At 43.0% G+C, this 26,702-nt stretch overlaps 1 protein-coding gene across 3 annotated transcripts in view; it reads right to left on the bottom strand.

Moving 5' to 3' along the window:
• Nucleotides 1-26,702, bottom strand: part of gcl (germ cell-less) — a 76,602-nt gene that overhangs the window by 36,885 nt on the left and 13,015 nt on the right. For 2 of the 3 annotated variants that reach the window (XM_065437028.2, XM_065437012.2), the window contains exons 4-11: nt 23,994-24,091; nt 23,812-23,858; nt 22,680-22,817; nt 16,686-16,770; nt 14,800-14,887; nt 6,561-6,689; nt 4,184-4,253; nt 922-997 (exon numbers count right to left, since the gene is read on the bottom strand). In XM_065437028.2, the coding sequence (XP_065293100.1) occupies nt 922-997; nt 4,184-4,253; nt 6,561-6,689; nt 14,800-14,887; nt 16,686-16,770; nt 22,680-22,817; nt 23,812-23,858; nt 23,994-24,091 (731 nt within the window). The remainder of the gene's footprint in view (nt 1-921; nt 998-4,183; nt 4,254-6,560; nt 6,690-14,799; nt 14,888-16,685; nt 16,771-22,679; nt 22,818-23,811; nt 23,859-23,993; nt 24,092-26,702) is intronic. The other variant, XM_065437020.2, reaches the window with a different exon arrangement.

Genomic DNA, 26,702 nt, shown 5'->3' with positions numbered 1-26,702 from the left:
GAGCACTCACACCTAACTGTACATCCACTACATCAAGTCTGACAATGTTGACAGCAATGAAGACTGGAGTACTATTAAGGTTAAGATAAAGATGTCCTAGCCAAAATGTAAAGTGGCTAGCACATCTATTTTTCAAAGCATGTACACATTTATTTGCTTTACCTGTACAAGCCATAGCTAAAAGTTAATTTCCAAATTTAGGAGAAAAAAATGTGTGGCCCATATGAGAATGTATGGTAATATAATTTTCAACAGATAAGTTTGATTATAATGTTGTAATGCACCAAATACACTCACAATGGACACTTTTGTGACGCATTCAAGGCATGAAATTCAAGTACATCCTATGGTATGAGCTCCTGCCAGTCAGAACTAGTTGTGACATGCTGCGACTCCAAACAGCCACTGCCACAGTGTTTCCAAGTACACACAGCAGAGGCAAGCATCTCGAAACCTTACAAACTGACTTCTATGGAAATCAATTGAAATATTTTTCTAGTTTTTCATGAAGCTGCAACAGGCATGAACACTTTCAGTGACAAGCTTTCTTCCACAAAATAAGGTTTCTTAACAACTGGTACGCAGTTCCTTTAAATGAGACACACTGCATACATCCAGACAATAAGCCAGGGGCAGCCAGGCTGACATACTCTTAAAGCCACAAAAGATTTTACCGATGTTTCTGAGAGGCACAGTGAAACACAGAAGTTTCAGACTATAATGCCATTGACTGCCTGCCTTTTGACTACTCAAACTTCCTGTTGAGAACACACTTCTGGTTTTTGAGAATGGCAAATGCGTTAAAAAAGAAGTCTGGTAAAAGCTAGCCAGTGCTGCATGTGTCTACACTACTGACTATTAACAGCATGCTACTCACAAGCTGCAGTCTGGCTGCCCCTGCAATAAGCCTAGCTTACATACCTGTACATCTGTCATAAGGATTCGGCCACAACGCAGGCAGCATTTGTCAAACTCTTCCTCCGCTATGTTTTTTGGACTGAAAACAAAACAGTTACAGACAAGAATCAGCATAAAATAAGGCATACACTCAAAACAGTGTGCACCAGAAACAGGGCTACCATATGCTACCAGAAAGCCAACCTGAAATGCGAACTACTGTTTTGAATATCAGAGAGAGAGCTACACCTAATTATTTTAACTGGGCTCTTGAGAGAACAAAGAATCTGCGCTGCTTGTAAAGGCAATTTTTTTTACAGTGAAGCCCTTTTGCACATTCAGAAAATTTCGTTCCAGCCTTTCTTCCGATAATAAATCTTCAGTTGTCTCCCAGTTCTTTCAGACTTTGCATGCCATGTTAAAGAAATGCATAGTCGAACCCGGATATACCGAACCCGCATATAACAAATTATTATGCAGAATGAACAGCTGTAAAATCCCCTTGAAAATGTTTGTAGAAACTTCTTATGTGATACAGTTATACCTGCCTACAACAAACCTCCATACAACGAATTCCCCAATATTCAGAAATTTTTCTATTCCTCACCGTCACACCATAGAAGCACATGTATTTGAGACCTCTATGTGACAAAGTGGCGGCGGGAGACACGCTGGAAATAACAAATTCCCTTCACCGACCACCTAGTGGATTTTACCCAAATTTTGATATTTTAGCATGAGCAGCAGCCGTGTGCATCTCCTGCGGTTGCCCCTCCGACGATGGAGTGCAAAGCGGTGTCATTGCGCTTGGTGTGCACGTAGTAACCCCGGTGACAGCGAGGCTTCCGAAGAGTGCCGCTGGTGCAACACACCCCCTCAGCAACAGTGAGGCTTCCGCAGAGTGCCGTTGGCTCAGAGAGTAGGGAGGGACGACGCTTGTCCATGCGAGTCTACATGCATATTGAGGCACCCCCTGCGTCCCTTGAGCCGGCTGGCAATGCGATTCTTGATGATAGTGATCTAAAGAAGGGAAATATGCTTGATTCTGCAACCCATAAGGGAGCACAGCGAAGCATCGCCACGGCCATGTCCTTAGTTCCTCCTCCCTTCAAACATCCCGTCGCTCGTTCCCCTTATGTTGCTGCCGCTTGCTGGTTGCCAGCGACGCATTGGCAGTGCCATTCTTTGGTAGCTACAGAAGTCTCTGCACTTCACTTCGTTAACCTGACACCAGGTGACACTATTAAGAAGAAAAGGACTGCTTTTGGTGTCTTGTGGACTCGTGGTCCTTCTTTCTCTCTTTGTTTTTGACACCGTGCACGCGTGTGCATCTGCTCCTGTGTCCACGCATCCAATCACTTCGGTGTATCATTCCAAGGATGAGCGCCTCGACGAAAAAACGTAAAACATTGACTCTTCAAGACAAAATGACTATCTTAGAAGCTGTTTCTGGAGGTGAAGAAAAGAAAGATGTAGCTGCCAAATTTGGCACCCCAGCTAGTTCTCTGTCTACAATTCCGAATGCAAACGCAGCGCAGTGGAGTCAGGTACCGACTGCAAGAAGAAGCCAAAGTCATCAACACACGCCGACGTCGACAAAGCAGTGTTTACTTGGTTCATGGACATGAGAGCACGAAATGTTCCCATCAGCAGCGCTGTTTTGCAGCAAAAAGCAAGGGATTATGCTTGTATCTTGGGCTGCAATGATTTAAAAGCAAGTAATGGGTGGTTTCAAGGCTGCAAAAGCAGGTATGGAATTGTCAGCAAAGTAATTAGTGGCAAGTCCTCCTCTGTAGGCAGCGATGGTGCCACTTCTTGGATTGAGCATAAACTACGAGGCATGTTGAAGCATTACGATGCGTGTGATAAGCACAACGCTGACGAGACGGCCCTTTTTTACGAGTTGCTCCTAAACCGCACCCTTACGCTAAAACGAGAGATCTGCCACGGTGGCAAGCAGAGCAAACATCGCTTGACTGTTTTGCCCTGCGTAAATTTGGACAGAAGCGACAAGCGAGTTCCACTGGTTATCGGCAAAAGCACCCGACCCAGATGCTTTAAAGAGACACACAGAATGCCTGTGAAATACATGGCAAATGCAAAAGCATGGATGACACGGGCATAATTAGTAACTGGTTGAGAGAGTTCTACAAAGATATCAAGAAACAAGGCCTCAGAATTTATCTATTCGTAGACAACTGTACTGCACACCATGTTGAAGGCCTCAAGCCGTTTAACATTGAACTCAAGTTTTTACCTGCAAACTGTACCTTGCTCATGCAGCCCCTTGACAGCGGAATTATTAACAGTGCGAAGTGTTCCTACCAGCATAGACTAATGCAAAGGCTGCTTCTAACATTCGTCTTCAGTGGGAAACAAAGGTGGACATTTTTCAAGCAGTTGAGAAGCTTGAAGCATCCTGGCGGGAAACAAGTGCAGACATTATTAGGAACTGCTTCAGCAAGGCCTGGTTAACAAAAGAGGTTCAGGCTGTGGAAACTGACAGTGGAGAGAAAGAGCTCTCAGGCCCGCCCGATCTCGCCGAAGCTTAGGTTTCACTGCGCGCAAATGCATGATGGATGGATGACAGCCCCGGATGACGTGTAGCTTTGTGATCTTTTTGTATGCGGATGACTGCATCGTCACTACGGAAGAAATCTCAAATGAGGCGGTGGTGCAAAGTATCCGATATCACAGTGATGACGACGAATCTTCGGAGGTCGATTCATCACGTGCTTTGCCTTCCGCGGAGGAAGTGCTGGATGTCATTGACATTTTGCGCTGCGTCGTGGGCTCACTAGACGATGATGAAACAGCGTTGTGTACTTTGATGTCTTACGAGTGTTCAGTGTTGCCGTCCCTCACGAACCAACAACAGAGCAAAATAACACAGTTTATTGGCACTAAATAAATGCGTTTTGGGTGAGTACCTCCAGTTCCCCCTTTGCTTAATTTGTGCATTTCTTTTTCAGATTTTCATGCTGAAACTGCATATAATGAAAACCTCTTGGTAACGAAAATTTTCGAGCATTCTTAAATTTTTTTGTATCCAGGTTTAACTCTATATCGAATTACCTACTTATCCAACTTTTTTGTGAGCCCCTTCAGATTCAATATATCCGGGTTCAACTGTATTCAACTGAAAACTTGTGATCAAATTTGGCACCTTGCACAATTTATGTTATTCTGCTTCCTAATCGTACACCAGAAAAAAATTTGAGGCACAAGTGCAATGTGTGCTCAGGTAAAGTAAAACACTTGCACTGACAAATATGTCGAGGCTTACCCCTTGTCGAGGCCTTGGTCGATTCTCAGCATTTGGTACCACTGGTTACGGAACACAGGATACAGAGACTCTGCATCAAAAATAAGTTAAATGTGGTCAAGAATCTCCCGCAAAAGATACAGAATAGATGTTGAGACAGCACCAACATGTTCTATCAAATAAAACCCTCAAATATCTTTTAAAAGTTTGTTTCACCAAAATCTCACTTGGTATACACCAATGAAACAGCACTTCCTCCTGAGATAGTGCTCCTAATATTTTCTGTTTGATATATCACACACATAATCAGGTATACATATTCAAAGTAAAAGTTAATAGCTATGGCTGGCCCCAAAGTGCTAGAATTAAAACACAAAAAGCAGAGCAGTTGACAGCTGCACAACTTTTAATGGCATAACAACTAAATTTCCAAGGGGTCTATTTAAGCCTTATCTCAAAATATTTGTCACCAAAGGAGACAAGAAAAATTTGCTAACTTGAAATAGTACATATTTTAAAAACATTTATGGATACACTAACCAAGAATGAATAAGACACCTTGGCGATCAAAGATACTATACAGTTCGAATTTGTCTGGCAGACATTCATAACTCACGCTCAACAAAGGGAACCTTGCACACATATTACACACAGTACTTCAAAGCATTAAGCAGTAACCACATGAACGTGATATACAAGCGACAGCAACAAGCGATGTGACAGACCTACCCTGTCGCATCACGGAGCAACCCTATGGACACGACATTGCGAAAAAAGAAGATAAATTTACATTGTTGTGTGAAAAAACATTATCATGCACCCTTAAAGAAATGTCAAATGTATCACGAGGCCAATGTTTAAACAAGCGTCTATTAGATCTAGCTTTAATATGCTGTCATCACCAGTGGAAATCTGTTACATGTCACCAGTGTGAAATGCCATGGTGCCACTTGGTGAGCAAACTTTAACACACTTTCGCGGCTCTCAGGGGTGTCTCAGGCCTAACAGCATCAAAACAAACAACCAATCTCAATAATAAGGACAATAGAGCACGAATATACTTTGTCCTCAGTGTGAGAGAAGACGAAGCGATGGCTGATTTTACTATTTATTTTTTGCTGTCACAGCAGAGAACAAGTAGTAAGAGCAAATTCAGATCGAAGCGGGTGGACTGGTTGCTTCCATGTTGTTGTGCAATCACACTGTCCCCGGCAGAAGTCGCGATGTGGACTTAAAGATGACAAGCTAACTTTTCTGGCTGGCCAAAAACCGGCGACGCAACCAGTGACAGTGACGGATTGCCCCCCACGAAGGCAAAACCTGTCACTCACCACCGTCACTTGTCGCTGTTGCTCGAAAATCGCGCCTATGCGGTTGCACTTTTACAAACCATTATGGGTTTTAATGCCCTGAAGTGACGCATGGGCTATGAAGGGTGCCGTAGTGGGGGGCTCCAGATTAATTTCAATCACCTTGGGTTTTTTAACAAGCACCTAAACCTAAAGCATTCTTGCATTCCGCCCCATATTGAGATGCTTCCACCATCGCCGGGAATTGATTGATTTGTGGGGTTTAAAGGGACACTAAAGCAAAACCCTAAATCAATTTAAAAACGATAAAGTATTTTTTGGAAACCCTATTGTTGTTAATTTCGCAATAATATTTTGCTTATTAGATGAAAAAATGAAGGTGAAAGTTCAATTTTAAAAATTTTCCACCGAATCCCCAATGTCGGTAAGTCAGTGTGACATCATCATTATCATAGTTTATTTCTATACACCGTTACAAACGTTCCTGAATTTCAAAGTATTTTTTTTATTTGGGTCGTGCTGGTTCAGTAAAAGTTAGTTCCCAAAACTTGCCATGTTCAGTCCATGGTTCCTTTGCAACACAATGTACCTAAACAATTAACTAGGACCTAGCAGACACTGTTAAAATCCATGACGTTGCAGTGAGCTGGTGCGGGAACTTCAAGGCAGAGTCACCACCAGGCTTTCATTTTTGTGCCTTTTCAGTTTTTTCTCGTGGTAAGAGTGTTCTTTTTTTTGGGTATTGTAGAAGGGTAATTTACTAATACAGGTAACATCATTGTTCTCTTTAGTGGTCCCTACAACGTCACAAAGCAACACCGGCACTATGATAGATGATGTTGTAGTGGAGGGCTCTGGACCAATTTTGACCACCTGGGGTTCTTTAACGTGCATTTAAATTTAGTACATCAGCATTTTTCCATTCCGCCCTTACCAGAATGCTGCCGCTGTGGATGAAAATCGAACCTGCAATCCCCACCAGCAGAAAGCCAAAGCCATTGAGCCCAAAGCCACTGAGTCACCGTGGTGGGTTTTCTGCATTACACAAACAGCCTTTTCATACCACATATGCACACAAACACACACACCTTTTGGGTAGATGTTGTTCTGCTCTATCATCACCACGTCTAAGGGATGGTTGATGAGATGCTCAATTCGCAGGCCCTTGTACACCTCTGCGTATTCCTGGCCTTCTTCACACTGTGTGAAGCAGTCTCCTTGCCATAATAAAAGGAGAAAACAGAAATGGTGAACTAAAAAAAAATTGAGAACATAAAAACAAATGAATGTGCACACAATTTTAAGCACGGGCTTACGATAGAAATAGGTTAAAGCAGAACAGGCAATGGGTAACAAGTTTAACTTCCAACGAGGACTCCAACCCAAAAGTGCACAGTTCATCCCCGCCTTTCTGCCCCCTGCAACACCAGGGATGATCACCAGCCATAAATATAATAAAAAGTGCAAACTGGTTTGCACTGTTTCTCCATTGTGTACAAAATCCTTGAACATTGGTTCTCTTTTGACAGATCTGTAAAACACGGAGGATTTCACGTGCACATGAAATAAAATTTTGGCTGAACCTTAAGAGATTTGTCCGACTAAGAGTACTGCCCTAACTTAGTTACCTGCATATTGGTCAGGTGAAATATCAAAGAAATTTCGGCCTAGGAATTTGGACAAGGAGTTTCCAAAAGCAAGAAAAAAACAATGTTTTGCTGGAGTAAACGTTTCCGAATTCAAACTCCGTTAATGCAAACTTTCCAATAATTGAACCAATTGCCATGATCCCACCGAAGCTGCATATAACTCGAAGTGTAAAAAGAAGGCACTGAATATGAATACTAATTGGTTCAGCCATTGATCATTTGAACCACGTGCTGCCGAGTGTCTGATTTCATGGTACAGCAAATGCAGCAGAGTGGAGAGGCAAGACTCTTGCATGACTATGTTATGGAAGGGCAGAGTCGGAACACCAGAGTAGTGGTGCCTTGCTAGTCATGATTGCCATTGTTAGTCTCCTGGGCACACACATTCCTGCAAGCGACTTGTTGAGGGAACGTGTGCTGAAGATCCCAGTGGTGGCAACGCCAAGAGGTAAAAATAATCTCTTTTCCCATTCCTTCCTAAGGGGCAGCTGCAACGAAATTTCACTTTGGCTAAATTGTTTATAAATGAGTATTATATACTACAGATGCAATCACGGCAAGGATGCAGGGCTGGTAGTTGTCTCATTCTCTTATTAACAGCCTTAGCCCCTAAGCAAACAATGCGTGCGTGCACCTGACAGTTCGCAGGAATTCCAGACCATGGTTTCAAAGGTTTTCAGTGTAATGTGGGCACTGCTTAATATCAGAGGCCATGCCGAGAAAATGAGCTTGGTTCTCAATATTCTGCGTTTTACGTCCCTTCCAGCAAGCAGTAACGGTGATGTTTTTCAAGTTTTAGTACGCAAAACAACAAAACATTTATGTTTTGCAAGTTCTTTATGATGCATCCACTAGTATTTTAAATGCAAAACTTTGCTCAAAGGCTGCTTTATATCTACACTATATAAAATGATACTTTTTACATGATCAAAAATTTCACTGCAGTTCGCCTTTAAAGCTTCCAGCATTACTTTGCCCGTGTTTGAGCTGTGAGCTGTTTCCTTTGGCTCTACATCTGCCGATCGTGGCTAATCATGCATGTGGTGCAGAACTGTGGCATATTAGTTGTTGCCGGCACGCAAGGCACCTCCTGCTTATGCTTTGTGCAGCCTGTGAAGTGAGCGATTTTCGGGGCACACAGGCACATGGAGAACAGGAACACCATGCTTTTGTGGAGGAAATTTCTTCTGCACTGTTCACCAATGCTATGCTACACCACGCAATGCAATTGCTTTAATGCATGGTGTTGCTCTGCGATATTATGTTAATAGTGAGCATATAATTCATTATATAATGAATCTCACATTAATATATATACAGCCACTTTCTATGCACGCATAGCCTAGCTGTATTGGTTTGTTATCACTGTTGTGATCAGAGAGACTGATGACCTTTAATTTGTTGTTGTGGAATCTGAGTACTTCAAGGCACACGGATAAACAATTTAAAAGTGTGTTGCTTCTGCAACAACGGCCAACCAACTAGCCTCCCAATATCTCCTTATTAAACTTTTCTTTAGCTTGCTCAGTTTCCCGTTGTGTAGTTCATTTCACCTTAGCTTTTCTCCACTTATAGATGGCATTGCATGTGCTTTGAATTATATAAATCTGCCTTGGTTACACTTCAGATCATCTGTTTTCTTATTATTCAGTATTAAATTCAATGGCAGAGAAAAGTATCTATTTTTTCTGAATACCTGTGCCAATTTATATTCAGGATTTCACTACAGTAGAACCTAGTTGATACCTTCCCATTACGTACGTTTTCCAGACGCTAACGCTTGCATTCAAGAACACAAAATATGACCCAACAGAGTTACGCTCATTTTTTAGCAGTTCCAACGTTCCCGGAAAACACGATTTTTCGGCACCACCATTCAATACATCGCCAAACTGCGATTGTATGATACGTTTTCCAGCTGCTAGGTCCCATGTAAGCAAGAAAATTCGCGATCCAGAACATTATATCGCTGCGGCATCCGATGTCACCCACCAGCTCGACTTCGTTTCGGTTTCCAGTTGGCCTCTTAAAGGGCCCCTCACCAGGCTCCAGAGCAAATTTTGGTTATATGCCGGAAGTTGTTACATGTCCTCTAGGGAGCGTTCTGTCACAAAAATTTTTCAAATCGTCTCATTAATGGCCGAGATAGAAATATCTCAGTGCCGTGAACCCATGATTTCAGGAGGCGAGCTCCACTGCCAAGCGAGACACTCTCTCCACTTACCCCCTCTAGCCTTTGCAAGCGAAATTCCTTCCCTGTGTTCTCCCATACCAGACCTCAAGGATCGCGTGACGCATACATCATGGGCCCCGGCTTCATTTATTCTCCTCCCTTTTTTGCGGCGCGGCACACTTCCACTGACAGCGTCGCGTACGAGCTGTTGTGATTGTTTCATTTCACTCAGCACACGATTTTGCGCGCTGTACATGAAGACATCTGACTAGCGGTATAAGTCACTGCTACATGAATACAGAGGCAGACACAAGCGGATCGCAGAGCATAATCGCGTACTGGAACATGGCAGAAAATGACATGCTGTATCTACTCGCATAATGATCACACTTTTTTGTCAAAAAAATTGTCGCAAATTCAGGGGTGTGATTATTATGTGGGCTAACTTTAATGCGAAAAGAACATTTTTTTTTTTTTCATCTCGCATTTGCTGCGGGATGACAACAGGTCAACAAACAGGTGGCTGCCGCTGTAACAGTGTGGGACACCAAAACAAAAATGGCGGCCGGCGGAGCAAACCGAATGCGCCGAATGAGATTTTTCTTCTTTTCGCGAGTACATTATGCGCATTGAAACAGTTTCTTCCGCATTAGTAATGAATAATATCATTAATATCGGCACATCTGCAGCAATAACGTAGCCATGTCAACTTTAAGGGGACGGAAACCGAGATGGGCATATTTAGCTGCCGGTGACATAGAAACACATGGCAAGTATTCTGCAGAAACTGTAGCATTTGTCTTCACTACCATCCTAATACAGCACGTTTCCGCTAAGGATGGGCGAATATCTTAGCTGTATTACAAGCGTCGGCATATGAATAGGGTACACTTTTAGCGTATCAGTATAAACATGGCTACTATCGTTGCCGCTTGCAATTTGTTCCGTGCCCACAAGTGCAGACGAGAAGAATCGAAAGGCGCTTTTTTGTTGTTGTTGTTGACCATAACCAATATAAAGCCTACAAATAATAAAGCCAAGGCAAGTTTGGTTGTAGTTTTTTTTTTTCATGCAAGTGTGGAAAGTGATGAAAGGAATAAAATGGGGCATCTGCTTAAGAATGTTTGGTGCGTGCAGACCACCTGGTATGTATTGAAGAGTCGTTCGCGTAGCATTCAACAGCATTCGACAGATGGTAAGCGCGATCATCATTAGCTAGACTTGGCACACGAGATATCGCTGAGGCGAATTCGGAGTGTGATCATTACATGGGAATGAAAAAAAAATCGAATTTTGACGACAAAATTCAGGGGTGCAATCATTATGCAAGTAAATACGGTAGTTTCGGTGTCTGCGTGCACGACTGCACGACGTGGGAACAAGCAGATGAAACGGATGTACATCTCTCTTGCTGCCGTGCAAAGTAAAACAAAAACATGCAGAAATTCGGTTTGTTTGTTTTGTTATTACTCTAAGCTTTCATTCGTCTATTCAAGCAACATGTTACACAAATAACAGATGTTGCCTTGAATAATTATCAAAGTCGTGTCACCACGAGTGACGTCGCAGTGCAAACACGTGTACGTAGGCGCACTAGCACGTGTACGTCAACCTCTGGCTTGGACCACAGGAAGGTATGGTATGGTGGGATGCCAACAATTCCTTAACGCACAAACTTAACTGGGGTGACAAATCCACCAATGGTAAAACTTTATTGAAGTCCTGCAGATTGTGAGTCATCACGAAGTGGGATGCTCCCACATGGGAACCGGAAGGCCAAGCCTCTCAGCCGCATTGTGGGCCTGCTGGAAAGCCCAGAGTTGAGCCAGAGTGCAGTGGCCGCGAGGAGAAGGGAAAATGGCGTTCGGTTAGAAATTTCAGATCTTTTCGCGGCACGCAGCGATGTAATACTTTGCAGACACGATCGTTATTGCGCAATGTATGCTCTGCGCTTGTCAACCCAAAATGGCTAGACCTGGTCAGTGGCCCTTTAAAACACCATGCAATAGCAAAACAACAAAATGCCTCTCCAGCCATTGAAGCACCACCAGCTCGACATGTGTCGGTGTCTCGTTTCACGACAATCCGTGCGACGCTTCACATTACGTAGATGTCAACAATAGTTGAGTCTGTCAAATTTTTTTAGTTGCTTCGGATCTTACGTTTTCCCGGTTAGTACGCTTTTTCTCGCAGTTTTTCCAAAACGCATGAACTAAGTTCTACTGTACATCTGCACATGCCCATTGACATGTGAAGTATGCAAGTACACAGTTGAACCCCATTATAAAAAAGGTTGTATCTGACAGAAAAATATCTATGCCATATCTGATATTTGTCGCATCCATGATATTTGTCATGTATAATCCAGTGCACACAGATATCAGTGAGAAATGTTTTGAATTGACTTTGGTTTATCCAATAATTTGTTATATCAGTGTTTGAGGTTCAACTGTACATACACTACTTCAACTCTATACCACTTAGCTGCATCGCTTTTTTGCAGTCCTTAGATAACTACGGTCCAACACCCATAGAAAATAATGCTTGTTTGGCAGCATCCAAGACCAGTACTCTCAATATTTCTGCATAACCAGACTTCCTTTATTCCTTTAGGATTACATTCGAACCCACTTGTAACAACATTAAAGTGCCACAAAAATTTCGTTGTTATAACCGATAATTGTTACAACCGGGTTGCATGAAAAAAAGCAAAATAGGGGGATGGCAGAGCTGTTGTGAGAAAACTATAATGGCGGAGAGGGCAATGCCTCTCCCGACAATCTTTCTACATCTAGCTGCTAACTGTGCTGATTGTGACTGTTTAACTCTGCTTCCTGCACGCTCTGATCACATGTAACAAGCTGTGGCTGTCGGCGTTCAGGAATGGCACCGCTATAAAACTGCAAAGAGGGGTCATCGGTGGCAAGTGACATGCGAGCTCCGCCACGGTATCGCTTAGGTGGCCCCAAAACGGGCCTTTCAAGAAATGCGAGAAAGTTGCTGCAGCAGCCACTAAGCTTGAGAAATTCAAAAGAAATGGTGGAGCGAGATTGCCACAAGCATCTCGCGACGTACTTCTCATTGGCTTGCACGAGAAAACCCCATTTCCATCAACCTTGCTTGCTTTACACGAAGCTTGCCGACATTCTTCTCCTAGGCATCCAGGTGTTTCACATTGTGCAGCAGGAGGTCTCTCGCAAAACCAAAACCCCGGAGGGACTGATTCATCTGCAGGGCATCCTGCAAGGACAACGTTGAAAAACCCTGCCCTACCGCGTCATCGCTGACGTTGTCGCCATCACTGTCGTCATCACTGTTGCCGTCGCAATCCGATGCAAGCGACATCACCTTATTGGTTAGAAGTTCTGACGTTTCTAATGCCCCGTCTGCATGTAGAAACTCTTCCGAGTCCTGAAGCATCCTTGTCGACTGCAGATCAAAGCTCAGGCATCACTTCGTCGGTGGGAGCTTTGCAGGCTTCGTATAAGTAACTGCTGCCTTGGACAAAGCATGCTTTTCTAAAGCAGTTCCGCACCGTAGAAGCGCTTACTTCGGACCACGCACAAAAGAACCATAAACTGCACAGCCATCAATAGATTGATATGCAAATCTGGTTTCTCCCTGCTTGTCTACGTGGCCCCGTCCATCAACAAGACCAACTTGTTCAGGACGCGACGACGATACTTGACCTTAAAATTTGGCGTCCATGGGCTGCAAGCATGCTGTTGTGTTTCGGCAGGAAAAAAATTTCCGCACTTGAGAGCTTAGGCATGGAGTGGTGGGCACTACAATTATCTAGGATGAGCACCACCTTCCTCTCAAATCACTTGATCCGTTGATTGAACTCCAAGAGCCACTCATGAAAAAGTTCTCACGTTACCCATGCCTTCCAGTTGTGACGATAGCGTACCGGTATCCTGGCAGTACCATAGAAGTTTTGATCTCCCAATGACAAATGCGGGGCACTTGTTGCTCCTATCCACGTTGGCAAACAAAAACACAGTTAGGCACAGCTTGCTGTTTTCACTGCCCTTACACATGCCTTCTTTGAGTGCACATGTCTTGGACGGCACCATCTGGAAGAACAGTCTTGTTTTGTCGCCATTATAAATGTCTGTATCAACGTAGTTGTCAAGGACGCGGGGCAGCATTTCCTCCACTCACTTCAGCTCTGTCTCCACGTCAGGCAAAGCTTTCTCGCTGGTGATGGCTTTGTAAACAGTACCGTGCCGCTCTTTGAAGCACTGTGCCCAGCCACCAGCCGGCTGGAAGTCTACGTGGTTGACGAGTAGCACAAACTGCTTTACCTTTGTGGCCAGAATTGGCCTGGTGATGGGCAAGTTCATGGCAGGGATACCGAGAAACCACTCGTAGAGGGCCTCTTCCACCTCCTTAGGCACCCTGTCAAACGCATTTGCACCCATAGTCTACCGAGCAGTTTTCTATGTTGAACTTTTCTAATGAGCAGATGATTGTCGGCACTGTCGGTTGCGATAGTCCATACTTCTTCACCAAATCACACACTTTTTTAGCTTCTTTGTAGTCCTTCACGATACTGCACTTCGTTTCCAAATCTATAGCAGTGCGCTTTCTTTTCACCGGCAACGTCGTGCATTGCCGATGAGGAGCCGCTGGATCAGCCATCTTCCGTTTCGGCGGCAAGTCAAACAAGGCGGAGAAACCATATGGCCAGGAATGACTTCAACGCAACCAGCAAAGACGAGCACAAGCGATTTAATCCATTGGCAGAACTGCGCAGAGTGAGGGGCCAGCGAGCCATCTGGAAGCAGCACTGTCAGCAAAGTTGGCACGGTCCATTCGTGTTTTGTAGAATGGTGCAGCATAGAGCTATGGGCACAGCACATTCGTGTTCGGAAAGGTGGAAGGGTGACGCGAGAGAGGCACGGGAGAATGGTGATGCGGAGAAGGCTGTAAGACAGGTTCTACTGTATGAGCGCACAGTGGCTGTTGGGGTGGCGGGCAAGGATGTAGCAGCTTGAATATCGCTTTTTATTTTGTATTTTCAAGGATTTCACATTCCATTACCTTTTGGCATGGACATCCAGCAGCCAGACTTCGTCATTCAAACCAATAATGCGGCATAGGGGTGGTGTAGTAGGTGGGTTATTCCATCATAGAAAACATATAAAAGTTGATGGTGCAGCAGCTTCTCATTGTTATAACCGATATATTGTTGAAACCGGTATTGTTATAAGTGGGTTCGACTGTATAAGGAAGTATATATGAAATGTTATCAGCATTAAACTAGTACTATATGCTTACAGCGAATATCAGATACATATAATAAAGGTATTTCATGTCGGATGCGACTTCGTTGTAACGAGGCTTGACTGTAGATACTAACCACCAAACAAATTGCAACAGAGTAGTAAAGTAGTAATGACCTCAATGCGCAAGATCACTTACAAATCTAACTGTGAGGAGGAGGAAGTCAGTGAAAACATCTGAGCAAGGATGCACACACAGAAAAGCCAAGGGGCTCACCTGATTTCTCCTTAAAGTATTTGTGTGCTTCCAGTGCACACTCCTTCAGGTCACCTTCCCAAGAAGGGTGCTCCCTCAAAAAAGTCCACTGCAATGAAATGTGTACACACAGCTTGCACTCAGCTTACTCTGCTGATGTTGACGGTGTCATGCAACAGTGCGGCACTGAAAGTTAAACTAAGTCACAAAACAGACAAATTAAACTTCTATTTTTAATGAATATGCAAACTGATGAATCCAGTTCAGAATTGTTGTATGCAGTTGCACTCAAAAGGCACATGTATTTCTTGAGTTAAGTGCAAGTAAAAACAGCAGAAGGACATGAACCCCTTCTGCAACTGAGATGCATAACCAAAAATTGGCATTTCAGGTGGAAAATCTTGCGTTGCAACTTTCACCATTTCAACAAATAGGAGAACAGAGCATTATTCGAGAAACGGGATAACTCAATATTTTGCTTCACTACATTCAGAAGCATCGAGTACAAAATGGCACCGAACATCTCTGGTGAAGTTATACCTCCAAAAAGAAATTACAAAAGGCAATGTTATGATTTGCCAACAAAACACTGACAATAAATTGAAATATACACCACGCACCACTAGGGAGCAAAAAAAGATAAAAAAATTATGCAGATCCTATGCACTGTAGGAATCAACGTAAGCGAAGCTTTCTGTGGTGTTTGCATTATAACTGACAGTAATTGGCGGTGGTGCTGATGGCAAAAGTTTAGTTATTGAGCATTTGGTGCAATATGAGAGTGCTGGGGTGATGTTCCCCTTGCATGCACCCCTTGTGTTTGTCCACGTAGTACACAGAACACACAGTAAGACATGTTTGCTCGAGGCATTGTTATAAGCCACTGTTAATAGCATGTGAGAAGGTTAGCACTGTCATTTCCTCACATGGCACATTGTATCATAGTAGAAGTGTTAAACTTTAATTAAATGATGGTAATTTAAGTGCTAAAACCACAATCCGATTGTGAGGCACGCTGTAGTCGGGGGCTGCAGATAAATTTTTACTACCTGGGGCTCTGTAATGTGCACATAAATTTGCATTTTTCCCTCTTTGAAATATGGCCCCCAAGGTCGGGATCAAACCTGTGACCTCGAGCAACACCATAGCCACTAAGATACTGTGTCAGATACAGAAGCGTTGATTTGGCGATTGCGGCCACTTTCATGGTGTAGTCATGACGCTAAGAGCTTTACTGCGGCTTTGCGTCTGCACGCTCTGTGTCAGTTTTCCACAGAACAAATTTGCACTATGTTAATTTTTCAGAAATATCAGAAACATACTGTATCATACCTTAAATTAACATTTATCCACTTAGTCTTCAACTGTTGCCACGTGTAGTAGTAACCTTTCCTTTACTGAAAGGATCCCAAATGAGGCAAGCTTTCCGACGTCACATTGCCCCTCGCTTGCGCCATGTACATGAGCTGCCATACACAAAGAGTGGTACAGTTGTTCGCTCATTTTGCAACTGCATCGGTGAATGAATAGGTAGGGCATCCGGTTCTATCCGGTCTCTGACTCCTCTCTCTACTCCCTCTCAGAATTGCTGCGTGTGAGGACAGAGCAAAGCGCTGCAGCTTCTGCAATGCTTTTGCCAGGAGAGGGCATTGTGCCAATTCCCAAGGAGCTCCAGAGAGCATCGTGACTGCACTCTCCTCAAACGAGGCATGCTTTATGAATCTCTTCTTCAGCCCTACTGCCGTATGCTCTCAACTCCCTCCTGATGCAGCATGCAAGACAGCGACAGCAGCAGCAGCAGTTGAAAAGTCAAAGGAAGAGGCAAAGAAAGCTTCACTTTAAAAGAAAGAGAAAAACATAGCCATATACACGCATGCTCAAACAGAAAGCAGAAGAGCGCAACTCACGGCCGTGACCATAAGGTAGAGTGAGAACTCTGTCTGCACGACGACTAATCTAGGTGATTTGACCAGCTGCTCCATGAGGCCAGGGCTGCAAGTGAACAGTGTTTCCCACTCTCAGGCCAAAAATCACTCTCATTGTAACAATAGCAGTAATAATCTGAGTCACTAAATGTACAATAGAAAGTAAGAACACAAAAAATAAATTTCACCCAAGCACAAGTGGTGCAGCACTGCGGTTAGCATCACAGGTTCTTCATAGAGATACTGAAGGGGCATTACAGATAAAATATGGCTGATAATAACTACATGATGCTTCCGGTGTTTACAACATATTATATGCAGGGTCCTTCGTTTTTTGGTTGAAACCCGATTTCTAACAGATGTTTTGCTCTTTTGTATAGGGTAAGAATGAATGCAGGTGCTACAAAACCAATGAACACTGCTCACCTTGTGTGAGCAAGTGGTCAATATATATCAAATTAGTATAGTATTATATTAATCAAATATGAATATGATATATGCTTCGTTTTTGCTAACACTCAAGCAAAAACGGTGATATATATAATACGTTCAGTGCTTGCCAGCCTTGAGTGAATGGAACCTTGCGGCCCTTTTATTAGCCACATTTACATAGCTACAATAATAGCACATCACATCATATCTTATGTTGCAGACAAGTAAACAACGGCAATGCGCTAGGAAGCGAAAGCAGCACTGATGTTACTGTACTACATTGCGAATGGCAGCGACGACATTGAAAGAATGTTTTCTCAACTAAGGTACCCGCAAAGAAGGGTGACAGGTTGGCTAGCTGTTACTCCATTAATTTTGTTGCACAGAGTATAGTGCAAACCGTAGAACAGGATGACAACAGATAAGAACAAAAGGTCTGACAGGTCTAGGATGGACACAGAAATGTTCAAAACGCACATAATAATGTACGCCAATAAGGGCCTGAAAGATAACAACATCACACTTCTTGCGAAGCAGGCCCACATGTGCACCACTATTTGTGCTTTTCTTTCTTTCTTTGTTAAACAAAAGTGCAGAGAACAAAGTAAACAAAAGAACAGACTGGTGGGCTAGTCGTTGCATAACTTGAGGTATAGCACAAAAGGGCATGCTGGACAACAGAGGAGATGTGCCTCACAAAGGAGACGATAGAGGAGACGACAGAGCACTGTGCCTTCATCTCCTTTTAACAACATATTGTAGCGCAAAGGCACAGTCACAAAGAAGACACACGTCACAGGCGTATGTTATGTGTACATTATGTCGTTAAGCAAACACCAACAAGTCCTCCTTCATCCTTCTCTGTCATCCTCCGTGCTCTCTTTTATGCTACACCTCAAGTTAAACAAAGGATTGCCAGGAACGGTTCTATTAGCTGCATATGTGTTTTTTTTTTTATGTGTAAATAATGGAGAATTTCTCTAGATAAGCTCATAACTTGTGCGCTTTAACTAGAAACTCTTTGTCAATAGCATATGTTCATGTGAGTGATTTCACTTGTTTACATGACATGTCTCTGAACAAAGGCAGACTAATGCTTGCGTTAATAGTTTGTGAAAGTTGCCAAGAAAATCTAGAAATGGGCTGACAGACACTCCCCCCCCCCCCCCCATTTCTCTTTGGCCTTTCTCAATAAAAATATCCGCCGATTTTTACCCGAATTTAAAAGAACATAAAACCCGGAAACGAAGGACTCTGAATACTGTAATGTTATGATCTGAGCTTCGTTGACAACTAAAAACTAGGGATGCACAAATATTAGAAATTTTGAATACAGATTGTATAGTCATTGCAATTCGATTTGCACTCGATTCAAGAATTCACTATATGAACTCAAACATTTGTTTCTGTTCCAACGCCAGGGATAACAACATTTATTAGAGTCTACAGGAAGCAAGATAAACACAAATGGTGACTGATCCAAAAGGTTCTGCTGCTGAGACGCCACAGTTGCCACGCAGAGGCACCAGTTGCCAAGCCAACACATGGAGTAGCTAACTTCTGTTCAATATTTTCCAGTCATTCAATAAGCATGCCTCACCTTTAGACTGCTTACCAATTCGTTTTCTCAGTTTAAGCAAAACAATTTATTATTAGGAAAAGCTCACCATGTTTTCATCTCTTTAGGCCAATGTGCGGTTGTGTAGTATGGTAGAACCTTGTTAATATGTTTTTTAACCCTTCGTGGGTCAATTTTTTTTCCATATGCAACCACCCAAGGTCGATTTTTTTTATTGCAGATTCCAATTCTTCTTAGGGACTTATTTCGAAAAAAATTTACCGCAATTTTTCTAGGGTGATCGTAAAGTGAGAATTAACTATTTTGCGTTGGTATATATGTGCTCTTCATTCATGAATAACAACAATAAAAAAGGAAATAAACTTATAAGAATTAAAAATTTGATGCATCTTTATACACATAGTTCAAGGCCTTGAAAATGCACACATGAGAATATTTCGCAAGACTCAAATGTTCCTGCTCTTACACTAACATGTACATCCATAGCGTAATCGAAATGCGTAGGTGCGCGCACTCAAGAAAACTGTGATTGTATGCCCGTCAAAAAAGCACAACGTGTGACAAACTTTCGTTAATCTTCAACTTATTGCCAATCAGAGGCAATTAGTTTTCGAAAGTGTCAAAAAAAAAAAGCAATGGAAACGCATGCACGGCGGCATTCTTCCTATATGCATCCCTGTGAGCACTAAACGAGCAAGAAAGAGGCAATCGCCCTTTGAGCGATTAGTTACGAGATAGCCATCAGTTTTGCAAGCGCAAGAAGTCGAAACCGCCCGTGGAACAAAACCCGTACCGCTGCCCGCCCGCGCGCGCTCCAATGCGCCAGCGGTAGTACTGTATATAGACGTGTGGGAGCAAACTAGCTCCAAACAAACCATCATACAATGAAAACAGAGAGGGAGGCGCGCGAAAAAAAATTCCCTGTGTTCCCACATAGTGGCAGCACATAACAGAAAATAAAAAGTTAGGAAATTGGAGCGCTTTTTAAACGTACAGACAGCCCCGTAGATATATGGCATTGACCATTTTTGGACTTGTTCGTGGCGCCGTATATTTACGTCATTGACCCTCAAAGGGTTAGCGGACTGTGGAAGAAGAAAAAAAATTTAACAGCCGGGAAAATGTAACTGTGCGCCTCTTCAGTTATCAGTCCCTGACAGTCCCAGATTGCTTGGGACTGCTGTGCTGCATTTAATTTTGCTCGGACAGCTTCGGAAGCTCCGCCCACTAGTCCTAGAGTTGTCGGAGGCATGTTCGGTTTTGATGTGGACCGGAAGTTCTGGACTGCCCATGGACTGCTGGAGTTGTCAGCAGATTTCTGCTCACACCAGTGCAAGCAGCAAGCAAATCGACAGCTGTCAGAAAAATATGCGTGCGACGTCTGCCACCAGACAGCAAATATTGTATACTTAGCTATCACCTCTCTTACATCCGGGCCTTGTGTGCCAACATGTGAGCTTTTCATTAGCCATGTAATTGATACAGTTTTATTCTTCCGCATTTCTTTAAGAGACAAGCATACGATCAGGCGCACATGCTTGTTTTTCTTTATGTGTTTCACAAAGTCTGTCATGCTCATTGCTTAGTAAATCGGTCGATTTCGCCTTTCAAGTGAATGAATGAGTGAAACTCGTGCACGAGGAAGCATATCATATTGCATGTGGCCGTTTCTCGCAGGTAGCTGGGGTGGTACACAATTGAAGCTTCGGCAATTGCTGTTGTGATCTAAATCTATTGCCAAGTTAGAGAGTTGGCTTTTTGATGTGCATGATTAATATAGACGGTGAACGTTTGCTCTGTCCCGAGATACATATTGGGCCTTTCGTAGACGGTCTCACAAGCTTTGAGGATAACGGCGCCACTTTCTGTGTGAAAGTCATGTGGTATGGTTGCGATTTTGTTTACGTTAATGTGGGAATTCCGCTTAAATTTTGCACACTGAGGGAGCTTAATTACAAACATTAAGTTACATGAAGAACGAGAGTATGACGTAAATCGTGCAATGCAAACACATTCTATGGTTTCAGTCTGTGATTCCGCTTTGCAAGCGCCAGTGTCATCTTCTTTTCCTTCGTGCTTGTTTGTTTAGCGCTGTTAATTTCTGGAAGCGAGCTTTATGCTTGTGTCGGTGACGTGGCTCCCAATACAGCACCATCCCGTAGGCAACGCTAACGAATTCGCTGAGTAGTGGGGCTATCTATGAGTAGCTACGAGCAGAGGATGACATTCAGGAGAATGACTGCCGGTTACGGTGCTTTGGAGTGAAACCTCGAACAGTCCCTGGCAGCTGCATCATGTGACTGTGCCATGCTCTTCTGTCAGAGCTAGTCAGAGTGAAAGGCACGGACAGTTTGTGGACAGTCCCAGACTGCATAATCAAAGAAGCCCAGTGAAGACAGCCGCAAATCGCCGCAATAAAGTCAGAAGCAGCTCTGAATGGTTGCCAGTACAGTTATTAGACATCTTGGTGTTTGTATTGTGACTGGAGATGCCACATGAGTGCATGTGTAATTAAGGGGCACACTCTAAGTTCCATGACAGTGGTTCTTTTCCAGTTTTATACGCTTCACCACAATATATTGTGTACGCTTTTATGCATAACATACTGTATTTCGGCGAAGCTGACTTTCGGGAACCGGCAAGAACCACAACCACGCCGAGACATGCATTAACGGGACTGACAATAACATACTGCCTGCATTTAAAGGTGAGGCCATGGGCGGCGTTTGACAAGCTTAACTGCGAGTACGCATTTATCGTCTTCATAGCAGCATGCGTGAGTGAATTTACCTCATCACCGCTGAATTTACATGACCACCGTGTTCAAACCCAATGTAAGATGCAGGAACATTAAAGAACGGTGACATATCAAATGGGAATGTAATACATAGGAGTCAATGGGTTTTAGATTGAGACCACAAAACCACAATGTAGCAGTCGGGAAAACGCAACAGCGAGGAACGCATCAATGGTGTTTCACAGTAACATACTTTGTAGCTTCAACACACAGTGCACCAGACACTCTTAAAAAAGCACCCTTTGGGGGCTCATCTTGTCCTACAACAATAATTGCCATCTATCTTGCCTGCATTTCCTTTCTTCAACGCTGTGAGCCTGGTACTTCCAGGTCATGAATGGCATGCATGTTATCAGCGTGACATAGCATTCTCGACAGGAAAGTAGCAAGCGCAGAGTTTTCAAGAAAGGAAATGCAAGCAAGGCAGATGACGATTACTGTTGTGGGACAAGATAAGCCCCAAAGGCTGCGAACTTTTTTAAGAGCGCACTTGCATCTGGTGAGATGTTGCTTCTGTATTTCATCAATGCCATTGTGAGCGCCAGTTAAGATCATCTTTCAATTGTCTCTCATTTAGAAGTTTATCACTTGAACAGACATCATAATTGCAGTACACAATTCAAATGTTGTAAATAAGCCTTTTTTTAGCAACCAAACTCAGCACAACCTTTATATATCCCTTTGTTTAGTAATAAAAACATGTTTGGAATTCGATTAGATATTCAAAGGTTGCTTTTGTAAAATATTGTTATATAATTTGAATAGAAAATTTTGCTATTGCAACACCCATGCTAACAACATAATGATAGCTAATTCAAATGAGTGAACGAAGCCTGTAAGTACCATAAAACCTAACATATAATATGGACCCAAATATGCAATATAAACAGCAACTTTGAGGCCACCAAAGGGAAAAGTTAAAAATTTGTGCGAGTATAGTATAATCAAGTAACAGTTTTGTTTGTTTTTGGTAATAGGACATAAGTTTTCTTAAACACTAAAACCCATAAACACTTCCATACATACCTGACAATAATTTGTCAGCATGTCAACATCCTGCAAAAAATCCTAATTATAGTGCAAGTTTTATATTGTTAAAGCTTCCTCCTTTTTTTTTTTTACCAGCAATCTTTCGGGAATACTTCATTGCCCTAAGTGCGAGACTTACGAAATCTGCCGTAGAGTTTTTGCGTCCTCATTGACAAGGAACGTGAGATTGCGTTCCAGCCATTCAAAGCACTTCTGCTTCAGGCGTGTCAGAGCGTACTGTTCAGCAACTTCGTAATATGAAATAACAGTGTCCAGCCTGCAGCAACAAAAAGAACCGTAAATCATTTTTTAAAAAGAAATTGCCTACAGTGGTATAACATACATTCCACAGCCTAAATAATTAATTGCAACTTATGTCGTGGGTACCAAATAAATTTCTAACTTTAGAAATGAAAGTAAGATCTGAAGTGATGCAAGATTGATGGTTAATACTTGTGAAATAGAGAATAGATCAAGTTTACCAAATGTTGTAGTAATGAGTGGCTGAGGCTAGTTAACTGCAAAATCATACGCTGCGCGACACGAGACAAACACAAAAGCTCGCATGCGCGAGACCGTCAGTGGAAGTGCCCCGCTCAGCAAAAAAAAAAAAATGAGAATAAAAAAGAATGCGAGGCCCATGACATATACATCACGCGATTCTCCAGTTCCAATACGGGATAAAGCAGTGAAAGAATTTCGCTTTCAGAGGCTAGACAGGGGCAAGTGTAGAGAGCGTCCATGTTGGTGGTGACACTCGCCTTCTGAAATCATCACTTCACGGCACTGAAATGTTTCTATCTAGACTATAATTGAACCAATTTGAAAAACTATTACAGCAGGATGCTCCCTAGAGGGCATGCAACAACTTCTAGCATATAACCAAAGTTTGCTACGTGGCCTGGTGAGGGGCCCTTTAAGAGGCTAAATTAAAAATGCGTTCAAAATTTTAAAAGGAGACAGCGCACAAATAGGCATGTAAATTTGTTTTAATAAATAAAGCACAACAAAAGCAAAACATCCAGCAGTAAACACGTGCTGCCAAGGATGAATGGACAAATTAGGAGAGACATTAAATATGGCAGTGCATTTGCTTATAAAAATACAAGAAAGTGTGCCTCATTTCGCAAGAAAAAAAGAAAGGGGCTCATGGAAATGGGGTAGGAACATATTTGCAAACAATTTATTAGAGCCTTCTTTCATTCTCTATCAAGTTTGCCAGTGCTTAGTGTCTAAGAACTTAAGCTAGCGAAGCAGCTGACAGAACTTACTTGATTGTTTCTTCCATTATTTCAGAGCACAGCTGTATGAGTTCATCCTAAAAAAAATTATATATATATATGTATATATATATTCATGGTCCACACTTTAATGGCACAAGAAATAAACAATTACAACATAAGTGCACCGTTTCCACTAGAGAAATGAAAATGCCAAAAGAAACAATGCATACCAGTTGAAACAAGGTTGCCGTCGCCAGCACAGGGATCACATCATTTGGCTCAATGACAATTTCATCCAGGTAGAGTGAGCCAAAAACAATCTTCAGGGCTGCAATGACAAAGCAAACTTAGGATGAAATCATTGCTAAATTGCCATTGCAATCATGGTCAAAAGTGTTTTACCTGAAGAAAAAAGTATTATAGTCAAGCCTTGTTATAACAAAATGGGTTATAATGAACTAATGGTTATAACTAAGCAATCTTATATCACCTTAAAATTCACTGAAACCCTTGCTGTAACGAAGCAAAATATTTCTCCATAAATGGATATTTATAGGGAAACCCTTCTTTAGTTCATTCATAATGAGGATCATAGCTGCTGCTATATTATCACTGGCAAATGGAGAGACATCGTTCAACACTGCAATGCAGCTTGTTGCATCTGCTCAATGACCATCTGTACTCTCAACATATTAGCCCAGGAAACAATAATGACCATCCTTTCACAAAAAGCCATGCATTGCATTCTGCATACTATGCTTCTGTACAATGTACAATGGTTGTAATTCTTAAAGGGACCATCTACTGTTCTTCAACGGCCTTATGTTTCATAGTGCAATAAAAACCCTACCATTCGAAGTGTCTAAACATGCAGTCGTTTCTGTGGAAAGTGAGCAGAAATATTTAAAACAAAATTTTTCTATCTGCGTAGTCTTTTCTTAAAACTGTATGGTCAGTGACAACACTGATTAGTGATTACTGGACACGGTGACAATCTCGAAGCCCATCCATCAATGCACCACTCCCTTCATAGTGATGCTGTTCATTTGCACAAGGCAGAAACATGTGCACTAGCTGAAAACGAATGTCATTACTCTCTCATGCAAAGAAAAGTTAGCAGAAGAGTTCCTTGGCAGCGCTGCTGTGACCGCGAAGAGATGTCGGCTACGAAGTCAGACTTTGCGCCATCGTTCCCTCTGTTGTTACCAAAGTGTCTCTTAGCAACAGTGATAAGGGCGACACGGAAAGCGACAGCACGGGCGATTCAGACCCGGCAGTGGCGGAAGCTGCGCGTTACGTCAGCCTCATGAATGTAATCGTCGCGACGAGAACTGCACCCCGCAATGAAAAGGTGCCCCACAACTTCTGCAACGCTACCGTGCCTGTGCACCGAGAATATGCAACACCAACGAGAAATCTGCCATGCGAGTGTTTGCTGAGAAGAGGGGGCTGGCTGAAAAGCTGGCTCACAGCTTCAGCAAATTTGAGGCTGCTGTTGTTGCTGCTAGGCCGTAGCGGCAACAAACGGAAATAACACGTTTGTCGCGCGAAGTAAATAAATACTACATGGTCATTCCCCTTTCATCACACTTTCTCCGAGTTCCTTTTTTGACAGGTAAGTGGGCGATCTCATTTTATTTCGGTTAAGCAGTACTACCGTTTAGTACATACTTTTTCTGAGCTCCGGCCAACTACGGTTTAACGAGGTTACACTGTATACCGAATTGTTACAGCTGATAACATCCACTTAGTTTTCATGCAGGATTGAAAAAAGCTTATTGCACAGACACAGACAATGACTGATTTTCTGGACGCCCAATCTTTCAGACATACCAAATAATTCGGACACCTTCATGGCACCGCCCCGTACCCCATAGAGTCAAGGTGGAAGAACGTCTGAAATTTTGGACGCAAAAAACCTTTGCCATCCGATTTTCCAGACTTTTTACTATGACTGCAGGGACAAAACGGCATAAATCAAAGCTACCACTGCTGCCATTTTGATTATCTCGCACCTTGAACTGGCTCTCTCACATGCAGATCCACTAGCAGCCGTAGCCACCATCGCGACAACACTAGGCCTAGCAACTTCGACATTTGCTACCAAGCTTCTTGCTGTACAGTGCAGTGTTCTAAAGTGCAGCTCTTAGACACCCGTTCCTGCAGCGGGCATCCGCATAGCACCTTGTAACTGAGCAAATGCGGAGCACAGCGGGCGATGAAAGATGGTGAGAGCCAAGATAGCGTGAGAGGGAAAGATGATTAGAGCAATGATGAGATGATAAGGAAAGACGAGAGCGAACACGGAGTGCAGCGGGCGATGAAAGACGGTGAGATGATGCAGCGGACCCATGAGGCAGAAAGCGGAGGAGGAGTGTATGGCAAAAGCGTGCGAGGAAAAGCGTAGTGCCGCACAAGACGGACTATGGTGACAGTGGCCACGAGATGGCGCCAAAGTAGCGTGTGTTGTTAGTGTGCCTCAACGCACTCACTTGCCCCCACTTCGTTCACGGGGGCACACACGTCGAGGCACTCTACGCCAATGTTTATAGATCTATAAACGTTGCTCTATGTGTCGTCTGTTCACCAAAGCTCTGCATAAGCAGAGGTCTGTCTGCAGTGGCTGCTGTGAATTGCACAGATGTGTCAGTTATGTGCTGCCTCTCACAACCTCCCGATTTGTGAGCCAGTCATGCCACACTTCATTCTGTTTCGAACGTGCTGCATGAGATAGATTGTCTACACTAGCCAATATATTGCAAGATGAAAACACAGATAGAGCTGTGCTCCAATTACGCATTAGGGAGTATCGTAACTGTTGGTGAATTTTTTTTTATTGAAACAATTTGCTGCTGTAAGCAATGGCACCGACTCCACCTTTGTAATCCTCGCTAGTGGCTTCAAAACTTGGAAGCCACGACGTGCTGCATAATACCCGT

This window comes from Dermacentor albipictus, chromosome 1, assembly GCF_038994185.2.
Source record: "Dermacentor albipictus isolate Rhodes 1998 colony chromosome 1, USDA_Dalb.pri_finalv2, whole genome shotgun sequence".
Taxonomy (NCBI): Eukaryota; Metazoa; Arthropoda; class Arachnida; order Ixodida; family Ixodidae; genus Dermacentor; species Dermacentor albipictus.
This window is presented reverse-complemented; position numbering and strand designations above follow the sequence as displayed.